This window comes from Puntigrus tetrazona, chromosome 3, assembly GCF_018831695.1.
Source record: "Puntigrus tetrazona isolate hp1 chromosome 3, ASM1883169v1, whole genome shotgun sequence".
Classification (NCBI taxonomy): Eukaryota; Metazoa; Chordata; class Actinopteri; order Cypriniformes; family Cyprinidae; genus Puntigrus; species Puntigrus tetrazona.
In genome coordinates, this window is record NC_056701.1 from 20452034 (window position 1) to 20477233 (window position 25200).

General features: G+C 38.7%; 4 protein-coding genes across 6 annotated transcripts; all 4 read left to right on the forward strand.

Annotated features, from left to right (window-relative positions):
* The first annotated feature begins 5104 nt into the window (after positions 1 to 5104).
* On the forward strand, positions 5105 to 8318 carry zgc:66443 (uncharacterized protein LOC406856 homolog). Its single transcript, XM_043234636.1, has 2 exons — positions 5105 to 5404; positions 6794 to 8318. The coding sequence occupies exons 1-2, from the start codon at positions 5215 to 5217 to the stop codon at positions 7609 to 7611; spliced, it is 1008 nt and encodes a 335-aa protein (XP_043090571.1). The 5' UTR covers positions 5105 to 5214; the 3' UTR covers positions 7612 to 8318.
* Positions 8319 to 9341: 1023 nt separating this feature from the next.
* zgc:66474 (uncharacterized protein LOC327500 homolog) lies at positions 9342 to 17813 on the forward strand. 3 transcript variants are annotated; one of them, XM_043234634.1, is made up of 10 exons: positions 9342 to 9724; positions 10220 to 10716; positions 11000 to 11350; positions 13546 to 13716; positions 13810 to 14034; positions 14553 to 15173; positions 15876 to 16103; positions 16257 to 16995; positions 17128 to 17552; positions 17687 to 17813. In XM_043234634.1, exons 1-10 carry the CDS (start codon positions 9535 to 9537, stop codon positions 17777 to 17779), a joined length of 3540 nt encoding a protein of 1179 aa, XP_043090569.1. In that variant the 5' UTR covers positions 9342 to 9534; the 3' UTR covers positions 17780 to 17813. The 3 variants fall into 3 exon arrangements, with proteins under 3 accessions (XP_043090569.1, XP_043090567.1, XP_043090568.1); XM_043234632.1 differs by having other exon boundaries at positions 16257 to 17552; XM_043234633.1 differs by having other exon boundaries at positions 15879 to 16103; positions 16257 to 17552.
* Positions 17814 to 18947: 1134 nt separating this feature from the next.
* On the forward strand, positions 18948 to 21378 carry LOC122341263 (PR domain zinc finger protein 5). The gene is made up of 7 exons (XM_043234635.1): positions 18948 to 19096; positions 19266 to 20111; positions 20253 to 20382; positions 20517 to 20600; positions 20745 to 20845; positions 20922 to 21000; positions 21111 to 21378. Exons 1-7 carry the CDS (start codon positions 18950 to 18952, stop codon positions 21182 to 21184), a joined length of 1461 nt encoding a protein of 486 aa, XP_043090570.1. The 5' UTR covers positions 18948 to 18949; the 3' UTR covers positions 21185 to 21378.
* Positions 21379 to 22151: 773 nt separating this feature from the next.
* On the forward strand, positions 22152 to 25200 carry si:dkey-93n13.2. The gene is made up of 3 exons (XM_043228894.1): positions 22152 to 22502; positions 23772 to 24515; positions 24705 to 25200. Exons 1-3 carry the CDS (start codon positions 22313 to 22315, stop codon positions 24770 to 24772), a joined length of 1002 nt encoding a protein of 333 aa, XP_043084829.1. The 5' UTR covers positions 22152 to 22312; the 3' UTR covers positions 24773 to 25200.

The window sequence follows — 25200 nt, forward strand, 5'->3', positions numbered from 1 at the left end:
GACATAATCCGTACCACAAACAGTATGAATGTCGATAAGCATGCTGACTCAGGTTGGGCGATGATGAGGTGATGAGACCCCATTTTTGGGGCTTATTTCGGGTTTGGCTTGCATGAACAGATGGGGCTACAATAATCGTTTTGATACATTTCAGTTTGCGATGCTCTATATCCCCACGGCTCAAATATGAACGAGTGTAGCATGCACATTTGATCCAACCGCGTGCAGTCAGTGAATGCCAGCTTGACTTTTGTTCTCTTGAATTGTTCTGCTGAGCTATATTTATATTTAACCTGCTTACGAGTTCATGCTTGTATATACTTATGTATGTGCGTGTGTGTGTGTGTATATATATATATATATATATATATATATATATATATATATATACGGCGTCTGTACATATTTGTACTGCTTCCAGTCATGTCTGGTTTTCTGAATCTCTTCGATGGACATGAACAGTGTTCGTGATGCAAATCTTGACTGTTAACACTGCAGTGCTTTCACAAATGTTCTCACTCTTGAGTATTTTTATTGGTATGTATTTGAAGATCGGCCCTCTCAGCGTACAGTAAGTCCGTGGCCATTTGTTTTGTATGCCGTTTGTGCTTTGCTGAAACTTTGACCTTACAAGCATGTTTACACACCGATTACAGATGGCCTATGCTGCACAGTGCAATTCTATAAAGAAATGTTTCAGACACCAGCCGAGTCAATTCTCTGGGTTACAAGTTCTACCTGCTGTTCAAAGTATCTCTTTATTCATGTGAAGAACAATTCTGTTTTTAGTGTTTATTAAACATTCCCGTACAAATTCAACTGCGTTCTGGTGAAAGCACCTGTGCGAGTCAAGACTTTTCCTCCATGACATGAAATGATTTGAGAGGCATTATGAAAACTCTTGTTGCTGATATAATCCTGATTTCATGCAGATCTGCCTGTGCATGCCTTAATGAATTGCTTTGGAACAACAATATGTGATGTACATTGTATTTGAACCGAAGCGTTTGATAGATCTCGCGGTATTGATCCTTCTTCTGCTCTGTACCGACACTGATTATGCATCATTGAGTCCAGTGAATAAACTGTCTCTCATTATGCCACTCCTGTGTGTTCCTTCTCTGTCATTATAAACACATTTGGGATTCTGTGTGCCAGCCGTTAGATCTCCGATAAGGGCTTTTCACACTGTTAACCCTGGGTTACTGTTGTTCTAATACTGCTTTTATCCTGGGTAAAGATGGAGTTTACACTTGTAATTTAGAAGCAGGGTGAGCACTGATTTTTTACTGGGCTTATGGTCCAGAGCAGGCTTCCTTGTTGAAAAATCCAGCATATGTTGTTTAGGTATGTCATGACCATTTGCTGGTCATGAGCTTGTCCTAAGCAGGAGCTTTTGCTTAGGACCAGCTTTAACCAGCTCATAACCAGCAAATGTCCAGCTTAAACCAATATATGGTCACTTAATAACTTAAAAATGTCCAGAGTGTCTCCTCAAACATTTTCAATTCTTGCACTGTTCTGCTGCACATTGTGCAAAAAGGTCTATTTTAACTTTAAAACTTACATTTTTATGTTGGTGTGTGCCTCGGTTGCCTAACAGCGCTTGTCAGTGTCGAAATGAGATGGCCAATCAAAATCAAAGATGAGGTTTATTGTTCACAGAACTAGAATTCCAGTGTGAAACTTCAGTTATACCTTTAAAAGAGAGCAAGGTAAGAGGAAAGTAACAAAACGTCATATTTGACAGCTGTTTTACTACAGAAATAAACAGCAATTTTTAATGAAAAATATTGTATCATTTATGTGATTCAGTCAATGACACTAATATATACACAAAGGTTTTAGGATATTACAGTGTAAAATAATAGTGTATGAATAACAATATTAACATAGGATTCTGTTCATGCAGTGTTTGTAATGACCCAGGGTTAGCCATTTCAAGTTTAAAAAACCCTTATATATTGTTTATTCCTTCCTCACCGGACACACTCTTTTCCTCTCCGCTGTTTCCTCGCTCCCTCAATACCGCACATGTCTCCAGGACGTTACAGTTTCCAGGGCAACGGTTGGTAGGCGAGGAGGACAGTGAGGGACCAGGGTGCAGCAGGATAGGGAAAATGAGAGCGTGCGCTCAGACTTCACTGGTGTGTTTAAAAAATCTATCTCATTTGAATTTTATAGCAGCATGCATTATTAAAAGACTCTGGAGGAGTGGAGACGGCGAGAGAAAGTGTGAGCGAGTCAGGTTAATGGCAGCTGCAGAGACAGACTGGTTTAAAGTTGAGGCTTTGAAATGGAGACAGTGAAAATGGGTTATTTTTGTGCAACAGACGGGAAGAGGAGGGGTAGATCGAAAAGAGAAAAAAGGAATGGCACGGACACTAAAAATGCATAAGGACATGTTGTTTTAGCCAGCATGTTTGTCATATGATTATATAAGGATGTATAAATAAGGATATATTTTGCTTAATATAGTGAGCTTAATCAAGAAATATGAAAAGTGAATGGTAATGATGTTGGGTGCTGCAAAAAAAAGAGGCTCTGAAATCAGACTTGACAGAGAAAAAGATTTCTGACTGCAACAATTACAGCTTTTTTTTATTAAGAGGGATCCTTTAGTTCTTAGGAGATAAAAACGGTTCATATAAGGTGGTTCAAGGAAGATAAACTAGTCAAGTCATCCTAAATGCAATGGTAAAGTTGGATGCATGAAATAGCAGTAGGGTAACTTATTTGTTGCCTATTTTTATATATCAGTATGATCCCCATAATACATGCAGGCTTGTACAGCAGATGTTTTTATTATTCTATTCACATTTTGTCTAATATGTATTGCATGAAAAAGTTTGGGGTCAGTAAGAACTGTTTTGAGGAAAAATGCATTCGTTACACTATTTATTAATCTTTGTTAATGTAAATACAGTTGTTCATTGTTTATTCATGTTAGTTCACAGTGCATTAACTAATGTTAACAAACAAAACTTGTGATTTTAATAATGCATTAGTAAATGCTGTTATTAACTAAATAAGATTAATAAATGCTGTAGAAGTATTGTTCATTAGTTCGTATTCACTAATGTTGTTTACCAATGTCAAGTAAGGAAAAATTGTAGTGTTACCCTACATTCATCAAAAGTAACATTGAAAGCATTTATAATGCTTGAAAATATTTCTAAATTATTAAACGGCACAACTGATTTCTGAAGAATCCTGTAACACTGAAAACTGGAGTAACGACTGAAGAAAATTCAGCTTTGCTACGACAAGAACCAATTATATTTTTTAAATATTCAAACAGAAAAAAGTTATTTTAAATAGTAATAATATTTCATTTATTTTATTTTTGGTCGAATCTGTGGTGAGCATAAGAGATTTCTTTCAACAGCCTTGATTTTTTTTCCACACACCAATCTTTTGCCTGCACACAAAACACTAGATTTGCTAAATGGATTCCTGCTGCTAATGAATAAGATTAATGCAGATTAAATGAAAACTTAAGCCAGTGCATAATTCCTAACTTCCAGATATCTTCTTATATATGCACTGGACAGATTGAGAGAGACCGGTAAAGGTTAAATGTCACTAAGAAAACAGACCAGAAGTAGTGGAGACGACAAGACGGAGTGCACACTCAACCTTGTTGGATTTAATTACACAATCTAATCAAATAGCAGAATTGCTAAATCTGATCTAAGTGGGAGAGATTGTATCTTTGTTTGGCAAGCTTTAGGTTCTTGTTTGACTGTAATGGTGATAGCAGTTGAGAACTTGGTACGGGTGGGAGTAATGCACAGACATCAAGCTCACATTAAACCTTCTGATGCATGTTTATAACTGTAGACAGGTCTTTTTAAAACCATACTATAACTAATACTAAAATATACTATTAAATATATACGTATTAAATGCCACTTCTATTTCTGATACTGCTGTGATTCCATTATACTTGAGCATGAAATAATACAAAAAGGACACACTGTGCCATTGCCATTGTGTGACAGACTACATAACTCTTTCACTTGCTTACGGCAGTAGACATGCTTTAGATAAGGGCATCTGTGCTCAGAACTTAATTAATACCTGAGATGAAACGACGTGATTACCTGCGGCACAATCATCCATCTTATGATTAAAGGCTAAGCCATTTAATAGATGGAAAGCTCAGTTCCCCTGAGACGGAGGAAGGCTGTCTGTAACAGGACTTAAAGTACTTCAATCAAAGGTTTAACTAAGGAATATTCCAGGCTCATGAAAGTTTAGAGTGTAAACTGCTCAGACATAATTGTATCCCGATTCTTAATTAAGTTTTACGACCTTGAAACATTCACACCAAAAATGAAATATGCAGTTTGATTAGACAGCACTGGGCGCTGGCCAACATGATATCACACAACAGCGCCTTCCCATGGTCGACTTCAAAACATTACCAAGCCAAAATATTTCAATAGAGAAGGCATGTACTAAGTTCAAATAGACATATCCATAAATACATACATTTAAGATATTATTTAAGGGGCTATTGTTATTGATTGTTACTATTACTATTATAGTACAACATCAAAAGCTGCCTAAATAATTTCTCAGAATATAGTTACTTGTTCATAGGTATTGTCCATCAACGGAAAAGCACACTGGAAAAGCTAAATAATCTCTTGGTACTGTGAAGATGTACATAATTGAGCTAAATATGGATTGAGATTCAGAACAACTATATTATGACAAAAAGAGGAGCACTAAATATACTAACTTATTAAACATAAACTCACCCACGAATGTCAGTCAGCTGTGGAAACTGTCCACGGTTAGCTAACGATACCTGGGACGGTTTAATGTTGCTAGGTAACGATGTATGACCGGAAGTGTCTCGTGACCTCACGATGATTCCCACTCATGACGTCACTGCCAGCCACCGAACCTACAATTATCTCAAAACAATACGGTAAAAAATTACATTAATAATCTTCACTTATAAATGTTCAATACAAATAACAATTATAAAACAACAAAATGATCCGAGATCAGCCGTTACCCTGGTATTTCAAAAGCGTTTAGTAAATGCGACGCGCAGGTTCATACAGTGCAGTAGGTGGCGGTGATGAGCATCTAGAGTCCGCGAACAGCCGTTAAAACAAGAGGAGAACAAGCAAGTGCACAGAGTTGCTTTTATTCGCGTGTTTCGTCGGATTTGTTTTCGTTTTATACTTGGTGAAAATGTCAAGACTGGATAAGTTACATTCTAACCTGATGAAGCGAATGTCAATTGTCATTCGTGATATTTGGGTGGAGGTGGAAGCGACGGTGAAGGACTATCAAAAGGAAGCAGCCCAAACACGGTCAGAAAACGCGAGGCTGAAACAACAGCTCAAGGATGCGCTGAGCAGGAATCAGGCACAATTAAACGGTATATTCACACTTAAACACACACGCATACGCTGTTTTGGGGTATTTGGGTCAGTTCAATGTTGATTGCCTTTTCTTTAAAGTCCCGTTCAGTAGTAGAAATGAATGCCGCAGAAGCGTAGATGGCATTTTGTCCAAAGCAAAGTTTCTGCCTCGCATCACTGGTCTTGTCCTTTCCCTTTCCCGTCGTATCCAGCAATTACAATATCAGAATTGTAACATTTTTGAACAGATATCTGATTCACTGTAAAAGGATAATAACACCTTTGCATTCAGAAAGACGGAGAGAGGACAGTGGCTACGGTGGCAGAGCCAAAAGAGAAGGAAAGATTGGACTGGAGAGCTTGAGCAGTCCGCCCCAGTCGTTAATTAGTCGTTTTAACTTAAAGCATTTATGTATATTTGGATTTGATAAAGTTATATAACGTCAATTTGAATGCAAGCAAAAATGTAGAACCTTATCTGTTGCAAAACTGTTGCAATCTTTAAACCATTATATAAGGTTTTTTGGTTAGTTTATTTTGTCATACTTTTATTTAGTAAGGTTGCAATAATTGAACAAAAGTGACAGTAGACATTTAAAATGTTACAGAAGATTTTTTTTAAATTAAAATAAATGTCAATTTTATTAATAAAAAAATTAAGAAACCTTTATGATAATTGGGACTATTATTTGAGGGGTGTATAAGAATGGTTTCTGAAAGAACACGTGGCACTGAAGACCATCAAGAGTCATCACTGGAATAAATTACATTTTTAAAAATAGAACCCTTATTTCAAATGGTAATGATCTATTTTTAATTTTTTACTGTATTAATCAAGGAACGCTAGCCTTAGTGAACACAAGATATATTTTTAAAACATTATTTAAAAAATCTTACCGATCCTAAACCTCAGGCCACAGCTCTTGTCTTATCTTTGACTTCCACACACTATGACCTAATCAAGGCAATTTTTTTAACAATAATAAAAAAAATCCACTAAACTAAATTCCGTTCAATTTCAAATAATAGTAATAATTTTAGTACAATGAATGGATAAGTTCATAACCTTTCTCCGTTGTTCAGAAAGTTTTTGCTCTAAAATTGTTAAATTGCAAATTTTGTTCATGCAAATAATGAAAATATGATGATGATGATGATGATGCAGGAATTGTTATCTTGATGAAGCAAACAATGCCTTGCTTTGAATGGCTGCTATGAGTAATGCACGTAATGTGAAATGTAATAGTGCACTTAACTCTATGATTCCAGTCTGTCAAACAGGTTTACAAATTCTTTGTTGCACGCCCAAAAAGGTCACTCTGTTCATCCTTAAAATTGTCATACTTACATTTGATGAATAAAATGACCATGTAAGTGAATGCCGTTTTCATGCTTTCACCATGCAGGAGTCCACTATGTCCCTCCTGATGAGGCCCCTCCCACAGAATTACCAGCATGTGGATATGAATCAGAAGACCCAGAAGATCAGCAAACGGAGGGCGATGCCCAGAGTCAGGATTCACCTAGTGAACTGAAGCCACGCATACTAGATGTCATTTCAATCTGTAAGACCGAGGCTGAGGATAGAGAGCTAGGGCATCAAAAAGATGTCTCATCTTCAGGTGAACAACGGCTCTTCCCTCAGTTTGACAGCTCGAGCGCGGACGAGGCATGGAACAGGAACGCGGCCACTGTGGCAGCACCCAGGGTCAAGATCGAGCCCGAGGACACCATTATCACAATAACCTCTTCAGTCACCACCACCCCTGCCCACACCGGTCCGTGTCAAGCCTCAGAACCCGCCCACCAGATGAGAACAGCCAGTGGCGCTTCAACCCTGTTGAGGAGGCCGCAGAAAAAGGAGCGCCTTCGCACTCGATACACCATGCCTAGGAGAGCATCCGCAAGAGATCACGATCACGATGAGCCGTATAAGTGTAACAAATGTGGAAGGCAGTTGAAGGACTTGGCGAAGCTGCAGCTGCACAAGAAATTGCATGAGAGATCCTTCATCTGCCACTGGTGCGGCAGGAACTTCTCAAAGTTCGACTACCTTCGAATGCATATGCGCACACACACTGGGGAACGGCCTTACCGCTGCAACTGGTGCTCAAAGACCTTCAGCCAGAGCGGGAACATGAGGAGACATGAGCGCACGTGCCGGAGTTTCAACGACGAATCGACATCGCACGGGCTGGAAGACCAACAGCTGCCCGACCAGTGACCGGTGCGGCTTCGTTGGCAGAACACTGCAGGCAGGCACACCTCGAGAACGAAACTTGAGAGCTGAAATTGGATTCTTTTTCATTAGATATATTGGGATATTTATTGTTTTATCAATTATATTAGAAAGCTTCCAATGTTATGGAAAATGCAGAGTGCCGATATGCTGTTTTACCAACATTTCTATGACCTTTTCAGGCTGTTTGTGTGGCCAGTAAGTCGAGAAAATATCACGAGAATGCACGTTTGACCCCTGAGGAAGATCACGTTGTGTCCATACCGAGTACCACAAGCTACCGTATTTCAAGACTGATGTTTTAACAATATAAATACTCCACAGAGAGCAGTATCTAGCCAATGAAATAGTTTTTTTAGCCAGTGTGTAACTATGAAAATGTATATTCACTATAGGAAAGAATGACATTCATATTAACTTTTGATCTTTTTTTTTTTTTTTTTTTTTTTGGCCTACACATTACTATTTGAAAGTTCCAGGTTTTTGGTGACTTACGAAAAGGATGAGTTGAATCTAAAGCAGTACATTAGGATACGAATCGGTGTGGTAGACCAAACAGCAAAATGTATTTAAACAAAAATATTGTCAGACGAAGACGATGTAATTTGAGAGGATGTATCTTATGACTGTCAAAAGAGGAACTTGTATGTAAAAAGAACCACTTGAATAAACTAGATTCAGTTTAATCTGAGGAAAATGTTTCTCTGGCCATTGTGAAGTTATACGGTGTATATACTGTATGTATGCGTGTGTGTGTAATATGCATGCGTAGGTATGCTCAGTTTTGCCTTACCTTGGAAATATTTTACAACCATGTCATTTAGTACATACTGTTTATCCAAATCCTTCAGTTCAGTCACTCAATCACCAGTTACTACCACTGTGGTAAAGTGCATTTATATTGATTCTTACTAACACTGGTAATTATGCCATAAACATGTCATAAATATACTAGAATCTTCTAGGTACTCATTTGTCATATATAATGCATTTAGCATTCTTTGTAAGTGATGTTTTATATCGTTATTCGTAATTTTCTTGTCTTTCATGTTCCTGTGTAGTAGGCTCTCTGCCAGGTTCATTGGGGCTCTGTCTTTTCACAGCCGAAGGCAAATGGTCGACTAATGTCATTTTCATGTAAAACAATTAACCTTAATCTCGAGGAAATGTTACTAAAGTAAACCTTTTATTAAATTGGAGTTTTTCCCAAACAGTTTTTTTTAACCACCGTTTTAAATGAGCAATTATCATTTAAATTATTGCAGTCATTTGGTGGACACTTATTATGATCATCATCAGAAACCTTACGATGGGTCCCGTCAGAGCTTTCAGTCATATACATTACTCATTTTAGCAGGAGCTGTACATATTTGTAAGAATATATTATAAGAATATTCTCAAAAAAGGTGAAATTTTGATTAAAGAACTGTAAAAAAAAATCTGTTAAACTATTCATTGTAAAGCACAGTTTTGCGCATCTACAGCTAGCTTAGTTATATAAACTACTTTACACAAAACGTGTTTTTGTGATGTATAAATGTTTGTATATAAAAACAAAATGCGTAATGACACTAACTTGTGACTTGCAACCACGCTGAAGAAAAAAACGTTGCTGTTGTGGTCGCCTGATGTCTTGCCAAAGTGACTTGCAATCTTATATGTCTCTATACTTAACTACTTAGAAACCCGCGTTTATCCTTGTATATAAACAACTTTCTCTACCATTTTGTTTCGCCTTGCTCTCGGTCCGCTGTGCAGCCGCGCTCCAGTGCGGTAGGTGTCAGTCAGCAGCTTCCGACTGCCTCCGAAATTTCGAGGAGAAAAGCAAACCGTTCATGCGTCGGGGACGGCTAGCTCTTTCGGTGGTTTGCGTTCGCTGCAGAATTTAACCGCTGGAAAACCTACGCGATGACCAAGCTGCAGCTCCTGCACCGCGCGCTCAACGAGCGCCTGATGGCGGCGGTGGAGCAGATCATGGAGATGGTCGGCGGCACGGTGCTGGAGTACGAGGAAGAGACGATCCGAGCGCGGAAAGAAAACGAGGTTCTGAGACGGAGGCTGCGATGGATGGAGGGGGCAAACCGAGCCGACTGGCCAGGTAGCGCGACAGACCCGCGGCGGTGTAGTAGTAATGCAACGTACCGCACAGGACACGAAGTAGCAAGAGTTAAAAATGCCACGAGGGGAGCTTTCTTGAAACGTTTAGTTCACTTACTCGGTTGCTACATAGTTTTATGCACTACATTTCATACGCGGCCCTGGACGTTGTTTTGGTGAGATTATCCGCGAGGATTCAGCTTCATTATAAATAGAGTTATAAACATTTGTTTTCAGAACTACACTAGCTTTAGGCCGAAGTAAACGCTGATCTGTGAATTGCCTGTCGGATGTTTTCGCTCCAAAACGTTCAGGGGGCACGCGGATTAGAGCTGCCCCCTCTAGAGTCCACAGGAAGAACCTAAACGCACTATACGACAGAACAGGCCAATAGCATGATGCTCAGTACAGATGCTCATAGCCAATACAGATGCTCAGTTTTGCATTAAGAGAAAGCACATCCAACTGTTGCACTTTGGTTTGTTGTAATTCTCAGGCCCATCAGAACCAGTGTCAGTTTCCACCACGGACGAGGCCAATCCATCCCGGCAAGATGAGGGTGCTGTCAACTTTGGGTTCGGACCGGAATCGGAAGCTGTCGTGATCAAAACGGAGGCGACTGATCTACCCCTGTGCAGCATCCCCGCATTACCTCAAAGCATTGATCAGGGACCTGACAATGCCGGGACAGGCACTGGTATCGCCTATGGCCTGGTCGACAACATGACCTGGGACTCTGCCCAAAATTACATGGCCCCTCTGGACTTTGATCCCACTTCGGGTCCCAGCAGGGTCCGGCACTGGAGAAGTCAGAACAGAAGGCAAAGGATGTCCTTTGCCTGTCCAGACTGTGGTAAAGTTTTCGGAAGTAAACAGAGACTGATGGTTCACATGCGCATTCATTCCACAGAGAGGCCTTATGCGTACCGCCGGCGCAAGGCGTGCTTCTATGGTGACAATAAGAAAAAGAGCAAGCTGCATAGGCTCTCTAAGGTAAACAGCAGTACAATTAGAGTCAACGTGACATCAAAACTGACCCATTTTTACTTTTTAATTTTTTGGCGAATAGTACGAATCAAACCCACCTATAACTTTTTCACGTTTAATATAGGCCCCCTACTGATTAGATTAGCATAGTATAACATTTAAGGGTCATATTTAATTGAACGTGCAACTTATCTTAACACTCAGGAAGCCAACAAAGTTTTATGAATGTAAAACGAGGATGTTTTGATAAACCGTATTAAAATAGCTTATGTTATTTTCTCACACGCAGCTGAGAGAAATTGTGGACGATCTGTCAGATGGCTCCGAGCAGACGAACAGGAGCAGTGCATCACCTGAAACTACTGCACCGGGCCACGAAGAAGAGCCTGAGAGTGACCACACCAGCAGTGATAAAGAACCAGAAAAGAGAATTACCACCCCTGTGCGCAATCGGCGCGAAAAAAAGAGGGTTGTAAACCAGACGTGTCAGTGCCCTCATTGCCCTCACCGGGTGTTCGCTCGGCCCTGTCAGTTAGCCTTGCACATGAAGACCCACACAGTCACCGCACTTGTCAACCTGCCCAGCCAAGCACATTCAGGAACTGAGGAGATAGTGGATGCGAACAGGAGATTACCCAAGGTACTGCACGTTCTCTAGTGTCATAAATAGTGTGTGTGGAAATGCATACATGGAGATTTTCTTTCCTTCACACACACACACATACATCCTTCTTAAGGATATAAACAAAGAATGGGGAGAAAATGAAATAGTCAGAAAATACTAAAATCATAGATATGAAACGACTGCTATTTTAAACATTTGGTGTGATGTGAAACGATACACAGTGTTGTTGCAGTAAGAGTCAATAAAGTGATTAAAAAAAAAAAGTTAAAAAGTGCACACTTTGAAGTAGTGGTTGACTAATATGGTGTTTTCAACCGATATCGAGAAAGTAGGGTATTTAATAAAAGCAAATGTACACAAACTTTCTGAAATAAAAAGAAAACATTTACTCAAAATGCACTTTAAAAAAACAAAAGAGAAGTTGTTTGGTTACTGGCTGATGGTTGTAACCTCAAAATACACAAGTAGAGGCCGATACATTGGTCTTGCCACCAAAGTGTATAAATAATGACCTCTGTATAGTCATTCAGCAAGTCCTAAGATAGTAAGCGTGTATCTTAGAATGAACTAAACGCACTCATACAGCTGCATCCAATCTACGAAGAGAACAAGAAAGCAACCACTGAAGCGGATGCTGTTTTAACGGTGAGTCTGAGGCCGAAAATGATAGTTCTGAAAACAGAGTTGATATGTGGATGAAACACATGCTGTTCATTCAAACAAACTGCTGCATCTACTGTTACTGTAACTGCTGTAGCTAGGTAATCTGTGATCATAATGTTTTTATGTTCTGAGCTAGATGAGTAGATTATAGGTTTAGCTAAACCTGAATTGAAGGCCAAAGATGTACTGTAATCAGTATTTCAGCAACCTCTATTTCATTCGAGTAGTCTACTTCTTTAAAAGAAATGGGTTTGTCAGTACTGCGTGCAGTCAACAGGAAAAGACAGGTAGGAAAGGTAGATTAGTTATTACATTTGTCTGAAGATTGTTCCTGAGAGCAGTAGATTTAACCAATGCACTATTTAATGTAGTTGCAATATATGGCAGTTTATTCCACTGGTGTTTGTTTAACCAATCCACGCTATTTTGAAGATTATTACATGAGGTCTTTTCAACTCGGGAGATCTCTCTCAGCCAACCCAAGTACCTCTAGTATTTTTGTTTTATATATGTATAATGTAACAATGTTACGTTATATAATTCTTAAAATAGTTAAGAACTTTCAAAGAATATTCAATGTTTTTAATGACCTGTGGTTGAAAACCCTGCATTTAAATATCTATAAGACCAGTATCAGCTGTAGAAATCTTGAATGCAAATAAAGTATCACTCAAGTGTAACACAAAGCTTATGCATATTTTTCTTATTGCTTCACAGGTGGAATTAGTTTCAAACCGCTGTTTTAGCAAAGTTTGGGACTACTTTTCAAAAGATGCATATGGTGAAGTCTTCTGCCATGCATGTGCAGCCAGAGTTAGCCAGGGGTCCAGCAAGGCTGCTCGGAAGAACACCTCTAATTTATGGTCTCATCTTAGAATAAACCATCGACGTGCCTACTTAGAGGCAAAAGGGTTCAGCCGACCAGTCAATATGCTGATCAACACTTTGGACACAACTTCGATTAAATTAGAGCGTTTTGAGCCAGAAGAACGCATTGTAGAGGGAGAAGGTGAAATAAAACAGGTTTTGATAGCCGAAGAACCATCCGTCGGAACTTTGTAAATATGTAATCAATTTGGACACAATGTTTATATTTGTATATTAAAAAAATTAGAATATCATAAACTTTTGGATTTTTTATTTTTAATAAAATAAACCATTTGTGTATAATTATATATACAGTGCAATTTTAATGCAGTTGTTTTAATAAAATTTGTTTGAAATGAATTTTTGAATTTTAGTCTTTTCTGTAGGTGGTTTGCTTTAATACAATCATATATATTTTAGATTTTTGTAATGCCTTGACATGTTGGGGGGAAAATGTACTGTAGATTAAATGCCACTCATGGTCCTACAGTATCATTGCACTTTCGAGTTCACTGTTGGAGAGTCATTGTTTAAATATGCTGTTTACCTGAAATGACTTTTATTTAAAAGAAAAAATGACAGACATTATACATCCACTTTTATATCCAGGGTGTAATAATGTTTGGAGCAGTATGTCTTTCCATGCTTCTCATTGTTAAATGGACTTGCATGTCTTTCAGAGGCAAAGAAAGATTTATGTGGAGAAGAAGGCCAAAGTTGCTGACAAAAGTGATTTCCCTTGTCCAGACTGTGACAAAGTCTTCTTTCACGCAAGCCGGTTGCGTGTCCACATGAAGTCCCATGAGACCAAAAGGGCTTTATTACACAGAGCTCGGCAAATCAAGACTGAGGTACCTGCTCACACATTGTATAAACTTGATCTGGATGTGTAAACTTGATCTGGATGTGTTTCTATTAAGTTTGGATATCTGTATTCCTCTTAGCTGACTAAAGAAGAAACTATGGAGGTAGTGCCTAAAACGACAGAAGTACAGAATGTGAAGGAGGTAAAGAAAACGTATGCCTGCCCGCATTGTGATAAAGTGTTTGCTCGTGAAGGATGGCTGATGCCACACATTCGCACTCATCACGGGGAAGTAAGGAACAGGAGTGATTACTTTAACGTGTATGGCAGTGGCCGTACGAGGTCACAACAGCTTGTCACTAAGGTTAGTTTTCAGATTTACAACTGAATAAGCAGGTGTTAAAGGGGTCATCGGATGCACAATTCCCTTTTACATGGTGTTTGAACTGAAATGTGAGTTGGCGGTGTGTGTACACAACCACCCTATAATGATAAAAACCCACTCAGTGTTTTTAATTCCCAAATATTATAACCCCTTTCTTGAATCAAATTGTTGTCAGATGCTTGTCTGACATCACACAGCCCAGACCCCTCCCACAATAGTTGATTGACACTGGTGTTTTACCTCAGTCCCGCCCTGAGTGAGCTGTCAACAGTTCGTCATTGTTTCGACACTGGAGCAGTTGTAGACAAGAATGTAATATTGAGAAATTTAAAGTATGTTATAGACTTTTTTTTGTATTAAAAATAAAAAAAATTAATCACATCTTGTGGAAAATGGGCGTCTGATGACCCCTTTAATATATACTTCGCCGAGACAGATCATTTTTGAACTTTTATTCCTGTATAATAACCCACATTCCTTTTTTATTGATCGATAAGCGATTGCGTAAGCGCAAAGCTCAGAAACGGGAAATCACTAAGAAGATGAGACTGAATAGCCAGAAAACTAAAGGCTCAAGAAAGGTCAAAGCTAAAGCAAGTCAAACAAGTGATGAGTCTATTTTAGTTGTTGATGTGCCAACATTCACAAAAGATGATGCTGAAGAGAGTACAGATCTTCCTATACTGGGCACAGATGAGGCTGGAGAAAGTGAACATCATTCTGTGATGGGCACAGATGACGCTGAAGAAAGTGTAAATCTTCCTAAAATAGGCACAGATGAGACGCAACAAAGTGCAGATCTTTCTAAAAAAGGCACAGATGAGTCAGAGGGCATTTCTGAACAATCAAAGGACATCTCAGGCTCTGACTGTGGTACATCAAGCACTAAATACCAGAGGACTACGTTTCCATGCGCAACATGTGGCAAAGACTTTATTCTGGAGAAGAGGCTAAAGAAACACTCAAGGAAACATATAGGACATAGGTTACAGGATGAAAAGAAAAGGAAAAGAGAGCAAGTTGGAATGACAATCAAGAAAAAAGAAGAAACTAAATGGGAAGGAAAAAAGAGGCTTGATGATGAGATGCCAACAAATAATCACAACCCAAATGCTACGGTATGTGTTCTTTACAAAAACCTGAAGAATGCTCTGAATATACCTTCACATTTCATAGTCTTAAATCGTGAACTATGACAAGCATAATTTGTTTATTGATAAGGATCTTGAAAATCTTTCACAATCATTGGAACCAGAATTAAGAAAATTAAAAGAAAACGTGACTCCCATGTCTGCGCAATTTCTGGTAAAGTCTGTGGCTGTAAGAATTGGTTAAGGATGCACATGCGTAACCATCAAGAACGAGCTACTGACGCTAAGACAAACGATCAAAAGAGACATAGCAAACAAGGAAATGGCAATAAACTTGTACGTGGAATAACAGCAACACTGACATGTGGGTTAGTCTACAAAATGGGTGCCATTTAATTTTTTACATTGAAGTGTAAATGATAACTTTAATAACCAATACCAAATTTACTAGATAATACAGACAATTTTAAAACTAAATTATTACAACTTTAATGTTTACTTTTGTTTCCTCAATAATGTGTATATTGCAAATTCTAATGTAGGAATCGGCAAGGTTAGTAATGCCCTTTTAAAAGCACCATTACGTTCCCAGTTTTATTCTATCTGTTTAGATTATTATAGTATATATTGCACATTAACTTGTATAAATCCTTTTTGTTAAAGGCCCTCATTTTATAGATTACCTCATGCACAAATATGTATTAAAATTATTTTTTCGTACCCCTTCAGCAGACACCTCATGGATCATCAAAGAAAGACTTGTTACGGAAAAGCAGAAACAGAGGTCAAGGGCCACTACCCTGCCCATTTTGTGGCAAGGTTTTTGCTTGGGAAATGCGGCTTTTGATGCATATGCAGATTCACTGTGGTGAGAAACCGTACGCCTATCGTCAGCGCAAGAAACGTTTTTATGGTGACCTGAAAAGGGGCAAAATCCCGAAAATCCATAATCAGGAGGTAGGAAAGACTCTGTGATTAAACATTTTGACTGCTAGTTTCATCCAGTTTCATATCTTTGGGGAAAAAAAGAAGAATTATTTGTGAAGTGAATCCTAGGTCATTGTGACCCTAAAGAACCTAATGGTTGATTGTCGCTTTTCCCCAATGCAGCCTTCAGGGGACAAAAGTGACGAGTCTGAAGAAGCTGCGAGTGAAGAGACGGTGAATAAGGGCAGGTCTGCACATTTGAACAGCAATGCAATCCATGCAGTGTCTGGAGCTCTCGCAAGCAGTACAGCTATTGAGCAGCCTACCACCTCTTACAAGAGTAATCAAAGAACCAAAACCACGCGGGTCAGTGACATCATGAGCCACTTTAATATGCAGCCCAGGATTATTTTACAACCAATTATGACTGCGTGCAAGAACTGGAGCTCAGTGCCTCAGGTAGCCGACTTAAAAGCAGGTTGCCCTGGAAAAAGTAGTGGCTTTGATCATGAACAAACCTCAAAACGGGCTGATGATGAAATGGTGGAAGCTGTGGAAGATGAAATTGTGGATTCCAATCCTTGCAAATTGGCAGTGGAGTTTTCTGGTCATGGCACCCAAAACAAGCCTGAAATTTGCTACACCAAGACAGAAATAGTCTGTATGAAGGTTGGATCTCAAAAGCATGATTCGGAAGTACAGCATGACAATGTTGGGAGCTCAGTGGTCTTTGAATCCTCTGCTGGAAATAACGTCAAGAGCCAACAAAAAGGCAACTGCAACTTTCATTTTCCTGGTGTTTCAGAAAACACACCCAGAGACCAGGTATCACTCATAGTAATAGATGATGAACCAGAACAGTCATATGAAAGAACTGCTGCTGAAAATGCTCTGCCTGAATGTGGAAGAACAACGTGTGATTGTAAGAACATTTCTTCTATGAAATTAACAGTAATGCCACAGAGTAGCGTTTTAGAATCTTTGTTCAAGGAAACTAGTACTGACGCCATGCAGAAGAACGTTAACTCAAAATTAGTTTGTGTTGTCCTCTCAGATGTTGAAGACAATGTTGATGGAGGTCCTTCCAAAGGTTTAAATACAAAGAAAACCACCTCTCGCCCTAGCACTCAAAATAAACAATTAGAAGTGGGGCGCACGCCTGGCAAAAATTCCTCCAGCGACTCCATCTGTCCAGCTTCAGATACAACTGAATCTACCAAATCTACTGATGGTGCCTCACAACATACTGATGGCCAGAGTATCTCACATGACCCAGTCAGAGACCAGATGGCCTTTACCACCATCAGACAAACAAAGGACAGGCCCACGGGTTTAGAGGAGAGAATATCATGTCAAGCATCTGATATGGTGTTTGCTGGTCAAGAATGTCTGTCGGACATTAATGCTGACAAGAAACTGCTCGACATGGAGACTGTTAGTAGCGAGAGAAAAAATAATAAGCTGGGTCTGAACAAACAGGTATACAATAGCAGAATGAAAAGTACAATACGGACTCAAAAGTAAATGAGTTCGTAATCAGCCTGCGGAAATGTAAATACAGAGAAATCTCAGTTTCTATTTAATTATACTGTTTTCTTTTGAATTTATGTCAGATGTCAGAATCTCTTCTGGATGATTCAGCTGACAACTCTGATATCTCAGGGATGAATGAACCTTCTGTACAAAATGTGAAAAATTATTTGTGAAACGTTCTGAAGAATTCGAAATGCCCTCAGACTTTCTAACATCCCATCAAACCTCTGACGGTACATGCAAGACTGCAGTGAGCAGTGGAGAACAAAAAAAACTGTAATGCAACCACTATATTGTCGGTTATGTGGGAAGGCATGTAGAAAGATAGAACTGCACATAAAGTGTGAACATGTAGGAGAATATGAAGTGGTAAAAGTCCTGACAAAGACGGTAAAGAAAGGAAAACATTATTGAGCAGTTTTGCTATTAAAAAGAACTTCAACCAACCTAAAGATTCTAAAATGGATTGTGATGAAGACATTATTCACTGTATTTTTTGCCAGGAGTCTTGGAATGGAACAAATTTCAGGAGCATTCTTTTATATGTAAGCACAACAAAAATCCAGGTGCATTCAACAAAACTCAGGAAACGTTTGATGCAGAATTGGGAAACTTTACTCCAGATACTATCATCATATCCAGACCTTTAAAGCCAACTAATTGCTCATTTATCAGTTCTTTTAGATTTATATAAAAGGCGAAGGAGAACCATACTTTAGTGTCAGATCATTCCCAAATTCTATGCACTAGTGACAGCTCAGCACAGAAGATTTGTGATCCGAATCCCTCAAGTCCACTTAATCTTAACTCTAGCCAGAATGCTGCTCTGTAAATCTACAGTTACATCCTTTCTTATTTCAAACTCTGGTTGCAGTGTTTTTCAGCAGTCTCTTATAAAACAAACAGAATCATTCCCGACTTGTGAACCAATCATTTTGTTCAGATGCAGAAATGTCTTGTGATCTAAAACCTAATAGTTATTCTTGTGATACTGGATGTTGTGACAGCCTTTAGCTCTCTTCAAAACCAAAGGTTCCTTCAAGTCCTACATCCTTAAACACTTATCCAGAATGCAGTTCAGTATCAAAATGCACTCTTAATCTAGCAGTGTTTGATGATACGTGTTTGATCACTCAGACAGAGCAAACCCAAGATGTAGAAAGGAACATCTTCAAGGTCTCTGCAAGTCACACTGCAGATCCTAATAGCTGTAATAACACCGGACACTGAACAAACTCGGTGTCAGCAGCCTCAAAGTATTGAAAATCCAGATGTTGGCAGAAGTGGGAATCAGCTAACTCAACTTAATTTTGTTGAAGAAATCCAATCCGGAGAAGTAAGACATGTCTTACTCTTGGAGTACCTTAAATTACAAGAGTGATCTTCAAGAAGAGAAGAATAGCTGTGGTTGTGACAAGAGAAAAAGCATCTACCAGATCAGCTGTCTGAAAGAGGAGTCAAAGAAAAGTTGTCCAAGTTCTCATTCTCAGGTGTTTATTTTTTTTTTAAGTGTTTTGTTTATTTTTTGTGAAGCAAGCTTTTAATGCTTATTTCCGCTAATATGCAAAAACTGACCATACAGAGAATTTTGAATTATTATGTTATTTGATTAATTTATTATGCTCTTATAAATTATTTGTAATTGTGTCTTCTTTGCAGGGTCCTGAATGCCAAACCAACTCCAGTGACTCCAACTCCAACATATTCAAAATACATCACTGCTGTTACTGCAAGCAGCCACATCACAGAATGATGGATCATCTTCAGTCAGTTCATCCTAATGAACCAGAGGTGGCAAAAGCTCTCACCTTTGACAAGAGCTCACAAGAAAGGAAACAACTTCTGAACCTTCTACAAGCTAGGGGAAATATTCTGCACAACACAACTGAGATTCAAAGTAGTAAACAAGATTCATACCCATTTGGGACGTTTGCATCAGAGAGTTCATTTGACAGTAGTGTTTATTGCATCTACTGTTTAGGGTTATTTAACAAGAAGTCTTTTGCTTCACATTTAGAGCAGTGTAGGGGAAAATCTACTTACAGTGCTGAGGCTAGCTGTGATGAAATGCTTCCTAATGCTGGGACCATTCCTCCAACTCCTACACTTATTTTCCCCTCTAGTCCAGAAGAGATTGATGCCAATGTGGAACCATCGGGTTTTCATTGCTTAAACACCCTCTATAAAGCCGGTTTTGAAAATGAACAAGGATGTTCTTCCCATCCAGACCTCAGCTGCAATAAACAACCAGACATCTCAAGTCCAAATGAGCACAGACAGACAGATGGTCGCTTTTTACGATACAGATGTTCTCCTGAAAAAGTAGGTTATGAATTGAAATCAGGTAATTATACCAATCCAAGCACTGGTCAAGAAGACACAGATTGTAATGAGGGAGTAACTCTCCCAAAGTGTGATGTTGACACACCCAAGAGTAGCATGAAAGCCCAAACTTCTGGAACAGGGAAGAGGAGGAGGAAGAGGCGCTCACGTGCCCACGATCAGGTAAATATCATTGTTAAATTACACTTTCTGAACTTTGTACTTTGAGTGTAATACAGGGATGTGAACAATGTGCTTGAGCAGAACTGCAAAATACCAGTAATAAACATAGGATCAACAGTGATGTTTACTCCTCATTTGTAGTCACTGATCATGGATGATGACTTGCTGGGTGGAGGAGAGATGCCCAACTCAAAACTGCATGTCTGCCAGCACTGTAAGGCAACTTTTGGCAGTCCATACACGCTGCGCAGACATGAATACACTCACACGGGTCAGTGTGTGCAAAACCCATTTTTAACACTCACATCATCACATATTGCACATATAAGCAAAATAGCCAGAGTGCCAAGAGCCAGGATCATTATTTATGCTCGTTCACACTTTATTTTTTACATTTCCACACAGGTGAGAGACCATTTTGGTGTCATCAGTGTAATGTGGGATTCATCCAGAAGTATCGACTATTAAAGCACACATTTGCTTGCCATGGTGAGTATATTCCACTTCAGAAGTTTACATTTGGTATGTAGTACATTTGTTCAGGTTGCTTGTTTAGCTACTTTTTACTTTTATGTAATATATTAAAATCAGAGCTCTATATGAACTGTAAAAATGTTTTTTGTTGTCTTCAAGGGGACACGCCAGACCAGGAAAAACTGGTGAAAAGGGCAAAAAGATCAATTCAGTATGAAGTGATGTCAGTGAGGGATGAAGAGGTAAAGGAGTATATAGAGGTAAAGAGTTTCAGCTTTAAAAATACTTTGTTCTTATGTAAGAGGATGGAATTAACATTCTTGTTTTTATTGACAGCCAGCAACAAAGAGTCTGGAGGATTTACCAAATGCTGTTATAGATGATACCGGGGAGAAAGTTGCAGACGCAAGGCAAGGTAAAATGTTACTGCTTGCCATGCGAACCTAAAAAGCAACAAAATACACTATAGTTACTTCTTGTCCACCTTTTTAAAGCTTTTTTTGACTGAGGATGCTTTTGTTTCAGACACAGAGGTAAGAGATTTCCAGTGGGAAGAAGCAGGACACAGTACAGTCAAAGACCATGATGCAGATTGCTAGAAGTTATTGTTTACCTCTTAGTGTTGTTGGGGGTTTTTTTTGTTTGTTTTTTATGTACATATGTTTTACAATGCTGTCTCGATCTGATAGGTTCAATACTTTGTGGATTGATTACTTTGAGGCTGCTCTGTTGTGCAGGTCATGGCATATGTTTATTAATTAACTTCATTGAAAATAAAAAAAAATTAGAGGAATCTAGGGGTATATTGGTCTTTTTTGGTATCTAATACAACTTAAGGCAGTCACATATTCAACGTTGAGAGCCTAGACATAACACTTCATTACTCTATTCATGTGAATCTTTAGACATTATTCCAATGTGATGATTTGGTGCCCAAAAAATACCATCAATGATGAAAACAGTTGTGCTGTATAATGTTTTTGTGTCAATTTCAATGATGACGTTCAAAAGAACAGTATATTTTTAAAAATATATAACTTAATATAAAAATTATAGATATTAAAAAATTAATATAGATGTCTTTGCTGTCATTTGATCATTTAGTATAAACAACTATAAAATCTGTAACTGCTAAGTGTGATGTTTTAATCGTAACTGGAGACTGGTTTCAGTAAAACATTTGATCTTAGCAATAAAGCAAGTTTATGAATATTGTGACTTAACGACAAAATCTTCTGATTTCATTTGTTAATTGCGTTTTTTCCCCTAATACATTTGGCTCAATAATTTGCCTTTTTGCTCTTGAAAAGCAAAAATGTTTATACTTTTTACACTACAGATGGTGTTTTATTGATCAGTGCGTGTGATTCAACAGAGAGATAAAGAGTGGATAATGTCTGGCTCCAGTCTCATGTAAGACACTGCGACATTTCTTCAAAAGTATGTTTATTAGATGGCCTGTTTATCATTGCACGCGCCGTGCACGAGTTTGAAGCCGTGACTGAATATAGCTCACATGAATGACGAAGATGCTTCACAGTAAAAGCTGTACCGTCTCCTCCTGTCCTATGAAGGGAGCTAGAGCCGCCTCAGTTAGCGCAGCGACCCTATGTGCTGCTGGTTTGATTTTAAAGGGGGAACTTTCACGCGCACGTCTGCGTTGCTATCGGTACCTGTATTGTCTTCATTTATAGTTTAAATACGGCGGCCTGAAATAAAGCAGAACAATGACTAAACTGGATCGCCTGAACACTTTCATGACCGAGCGCTTGATGGCTGCTGTGAAGGAGATCATCTTCACCGTCGGCAGAACGGTTCGGGAGTATGAGGAGGAAACGGAGCGAATCCGGAGCGAAAACAAACGGCTCAAAGAAATGTTGCGAGACTCTGGGTGCTTCAGTGAAGAAACAAATACCGGTGAGACGATCAAACGCTACAAAACATAGTGAATGCTTGTGTCACGTTAAGAACAGGACATCAGGTTTTTACTCGATCTGCGTATGTTTTCATTTGTCCGCGTTGAGTCCATGTTTGACTCATCACCACGGGGTAATTCATAAATATATATTTTAATTTACTTAGCATTTGAGGTTGTGTTAGTCAACACTGGCCTTAATAATAATAATATGAAAAATGCATATTATACGAGTCGAGCAGTCTAGTTTTTAATTTAATGTAGTGTAATCCAGTTTACTCTAGTGCGCTTTTAATATTTGCCGAAACACTATTGAACTGGAATAGGGACCAAAAATGTTAATGAATCATTATGTACTCATGGGAGTGTCCATGATTGGTCCAATCAGATGTGTCCGAATATACGTTTCACAACAATAACTAGTAGCAAATGATGATTCACTGCAGTGACATGAGTTAAACTCGACATAAAATGAAAAGCCACTCCGTCTGTATTCTGGCTGTTTGTATTTTATTCATCTTATGAGCCATTAATCTATGCATAGGTTTTGGTTGTTGACCACAATCCGTTTTCTGGTGAAAAATGTTTTCAAAAAAAGCAAGCTCAAGTTTTGTGTGTGTGTGTACTGTGTATATTATGTATATATAAATACACAGTACATACTTTCAAAATATTTACACGTACTCACGTGTCTATATATTCATATAAATTCTATTATGAATAAATATTTTGTTTTGTTTTGATTAATCGTTTGACGGTATTAAACTAAGAACCTCCTTAAGAGGTTCTTATATTTAAAAAAATAAAAGGGAGGAGAAGCTCTTGGTAATGCTTTTAGATAACGCTAAATGTCTAAAGCGGACTAACATTAAGTAACATTGCACCTGCATGTCAACTAGCGGTCAGTAGAGTATTAGACTGTCTGCTTAATATCTTCTAACACTTTATTTTGATGGGTCCACAACATACTATGAGAAACTTTGCAAGCATATGCCATTTTATTCTACTAAACCTACCCTCACGGCCTACTCTGAGAGTTATTTTATGTAGTTGACACATAGTTACAAACTTATTTATAGGTAGTAGAATGTATAACGATCAACAATTAACAAAATTGTAGCCAAGCCCTGTAATAAATCTATTGTCCTCAAAGATGTTCAATAAATATCCTTTCCTGTTGTAGCTGTAGCGCACGTTACAGATCCACACAGGTTTTCAGTCCAACAGTATCTTTTTATCTGCGTGAAGTAAATATTGTGATGTTGTTGTAGGTTTTTCAGCTCCTGCGCAGTCTTATCAGCCCGTCTCCCCTGGGCAGCCCGGATGGATCTGCCGCCAGAACGAGGAGCCAGAACCATTTGAAGAGATCCAGCAGGACCAAAGCCAGAGGCTCGGCGAACAGCATCCCTTCATAAAACCGGAAAAGCCTGAGTACTCTGTCGACGCTTACAGGGAATCTGTAGCTTTGCCATCAAAAGCCAGCAGCAACCACGAAGGCTCTCACGTGTGTGTCGATCACACTGACACAAACCCTAGCGAGGATGACATGACAAACTGTCATTTCCCATCTAAAATCAAAGTTGAATTCATGAACTCCAGCTTGTGTTCAGGCGATGCAATGGGAAGCACCGAAGATGCATATCAGAGCTGGTCGCCGCACAGTCCAGATTTACCTTTAGGGGCTTCAGACATCTACAGAGCACAGCACCCGAACCAGCCAAGATGTGCTAACAGCGAAGCTCCTGCCACGGTATCTCAGCACAGCAGTTCATCTCACGAGGCCAATCACGTTTCCTATCACAACATATTGTGTACGAACAGGGCATACTGTAGCAGTAAATGCTGTGAAATGCAAAAGAGGACGATAGCCAAATCAAGCCCTGTATGGAAGTATTTCTCTCTAAAAGAGGGAGACTGTAGCAAAGCAGTGTGCCTTATGTGTAGGGCCGTCATATCTCGAGGTCGCAAAGAATACACAACGTCAGCTCTTCTAAAGCACCTTCGGATGAAACATGGTAAATGTTGACGTTATCATTTGTTCTCTAATTTTATATATGCGTATATATATATATATATATATATATATATATATATATATATTTGCTGTCGTTCAGTATTTTCTATTCAACTGCTTTCTATTTGGTGCTTGAGTAATAGGATAAATATGAGGAAAGCCAGACATTATCTTTGTGTTATTCCTGCAGGAAATGCGCTAATCTTTGGCAGTGCTAAGAAGAGACGAATGAAAGAAATTACGAGAAAGACTGTGTGAAAACCACTCTCAGCCAGTATGGATACTGACTGTTGTGCATCATTTCAAACTAATTGTTTCATCAAAATCGACATCAAATGGAGTTGGTTGAGATAGGGAAGTCAGAAACGTAAGCATACAGTAAGTCCTGGGAGCTATTTGGTTATGGTTGCCGAGAAAGAGTTTACAGAGAAACCTTTAGCCTGTAAGTAACTAGAACCAGTTAAATCATTGTATTGTTTAACAAAATAACAGGATGTACATACCAGCTAGTACAAGATTAATGTCAAAGAACAGTTATGAAAAGAAATAGATTTAACAATTTTACAGACATTTACAGAATATTTTACCACCCACTGAAATGTAAGATTTTCAGGCTTGATGTTTTGAACTTGATTTTTTGTCTTTTATACTCATTTTTGCAATAAATGAATCATGGTTTAACAGTC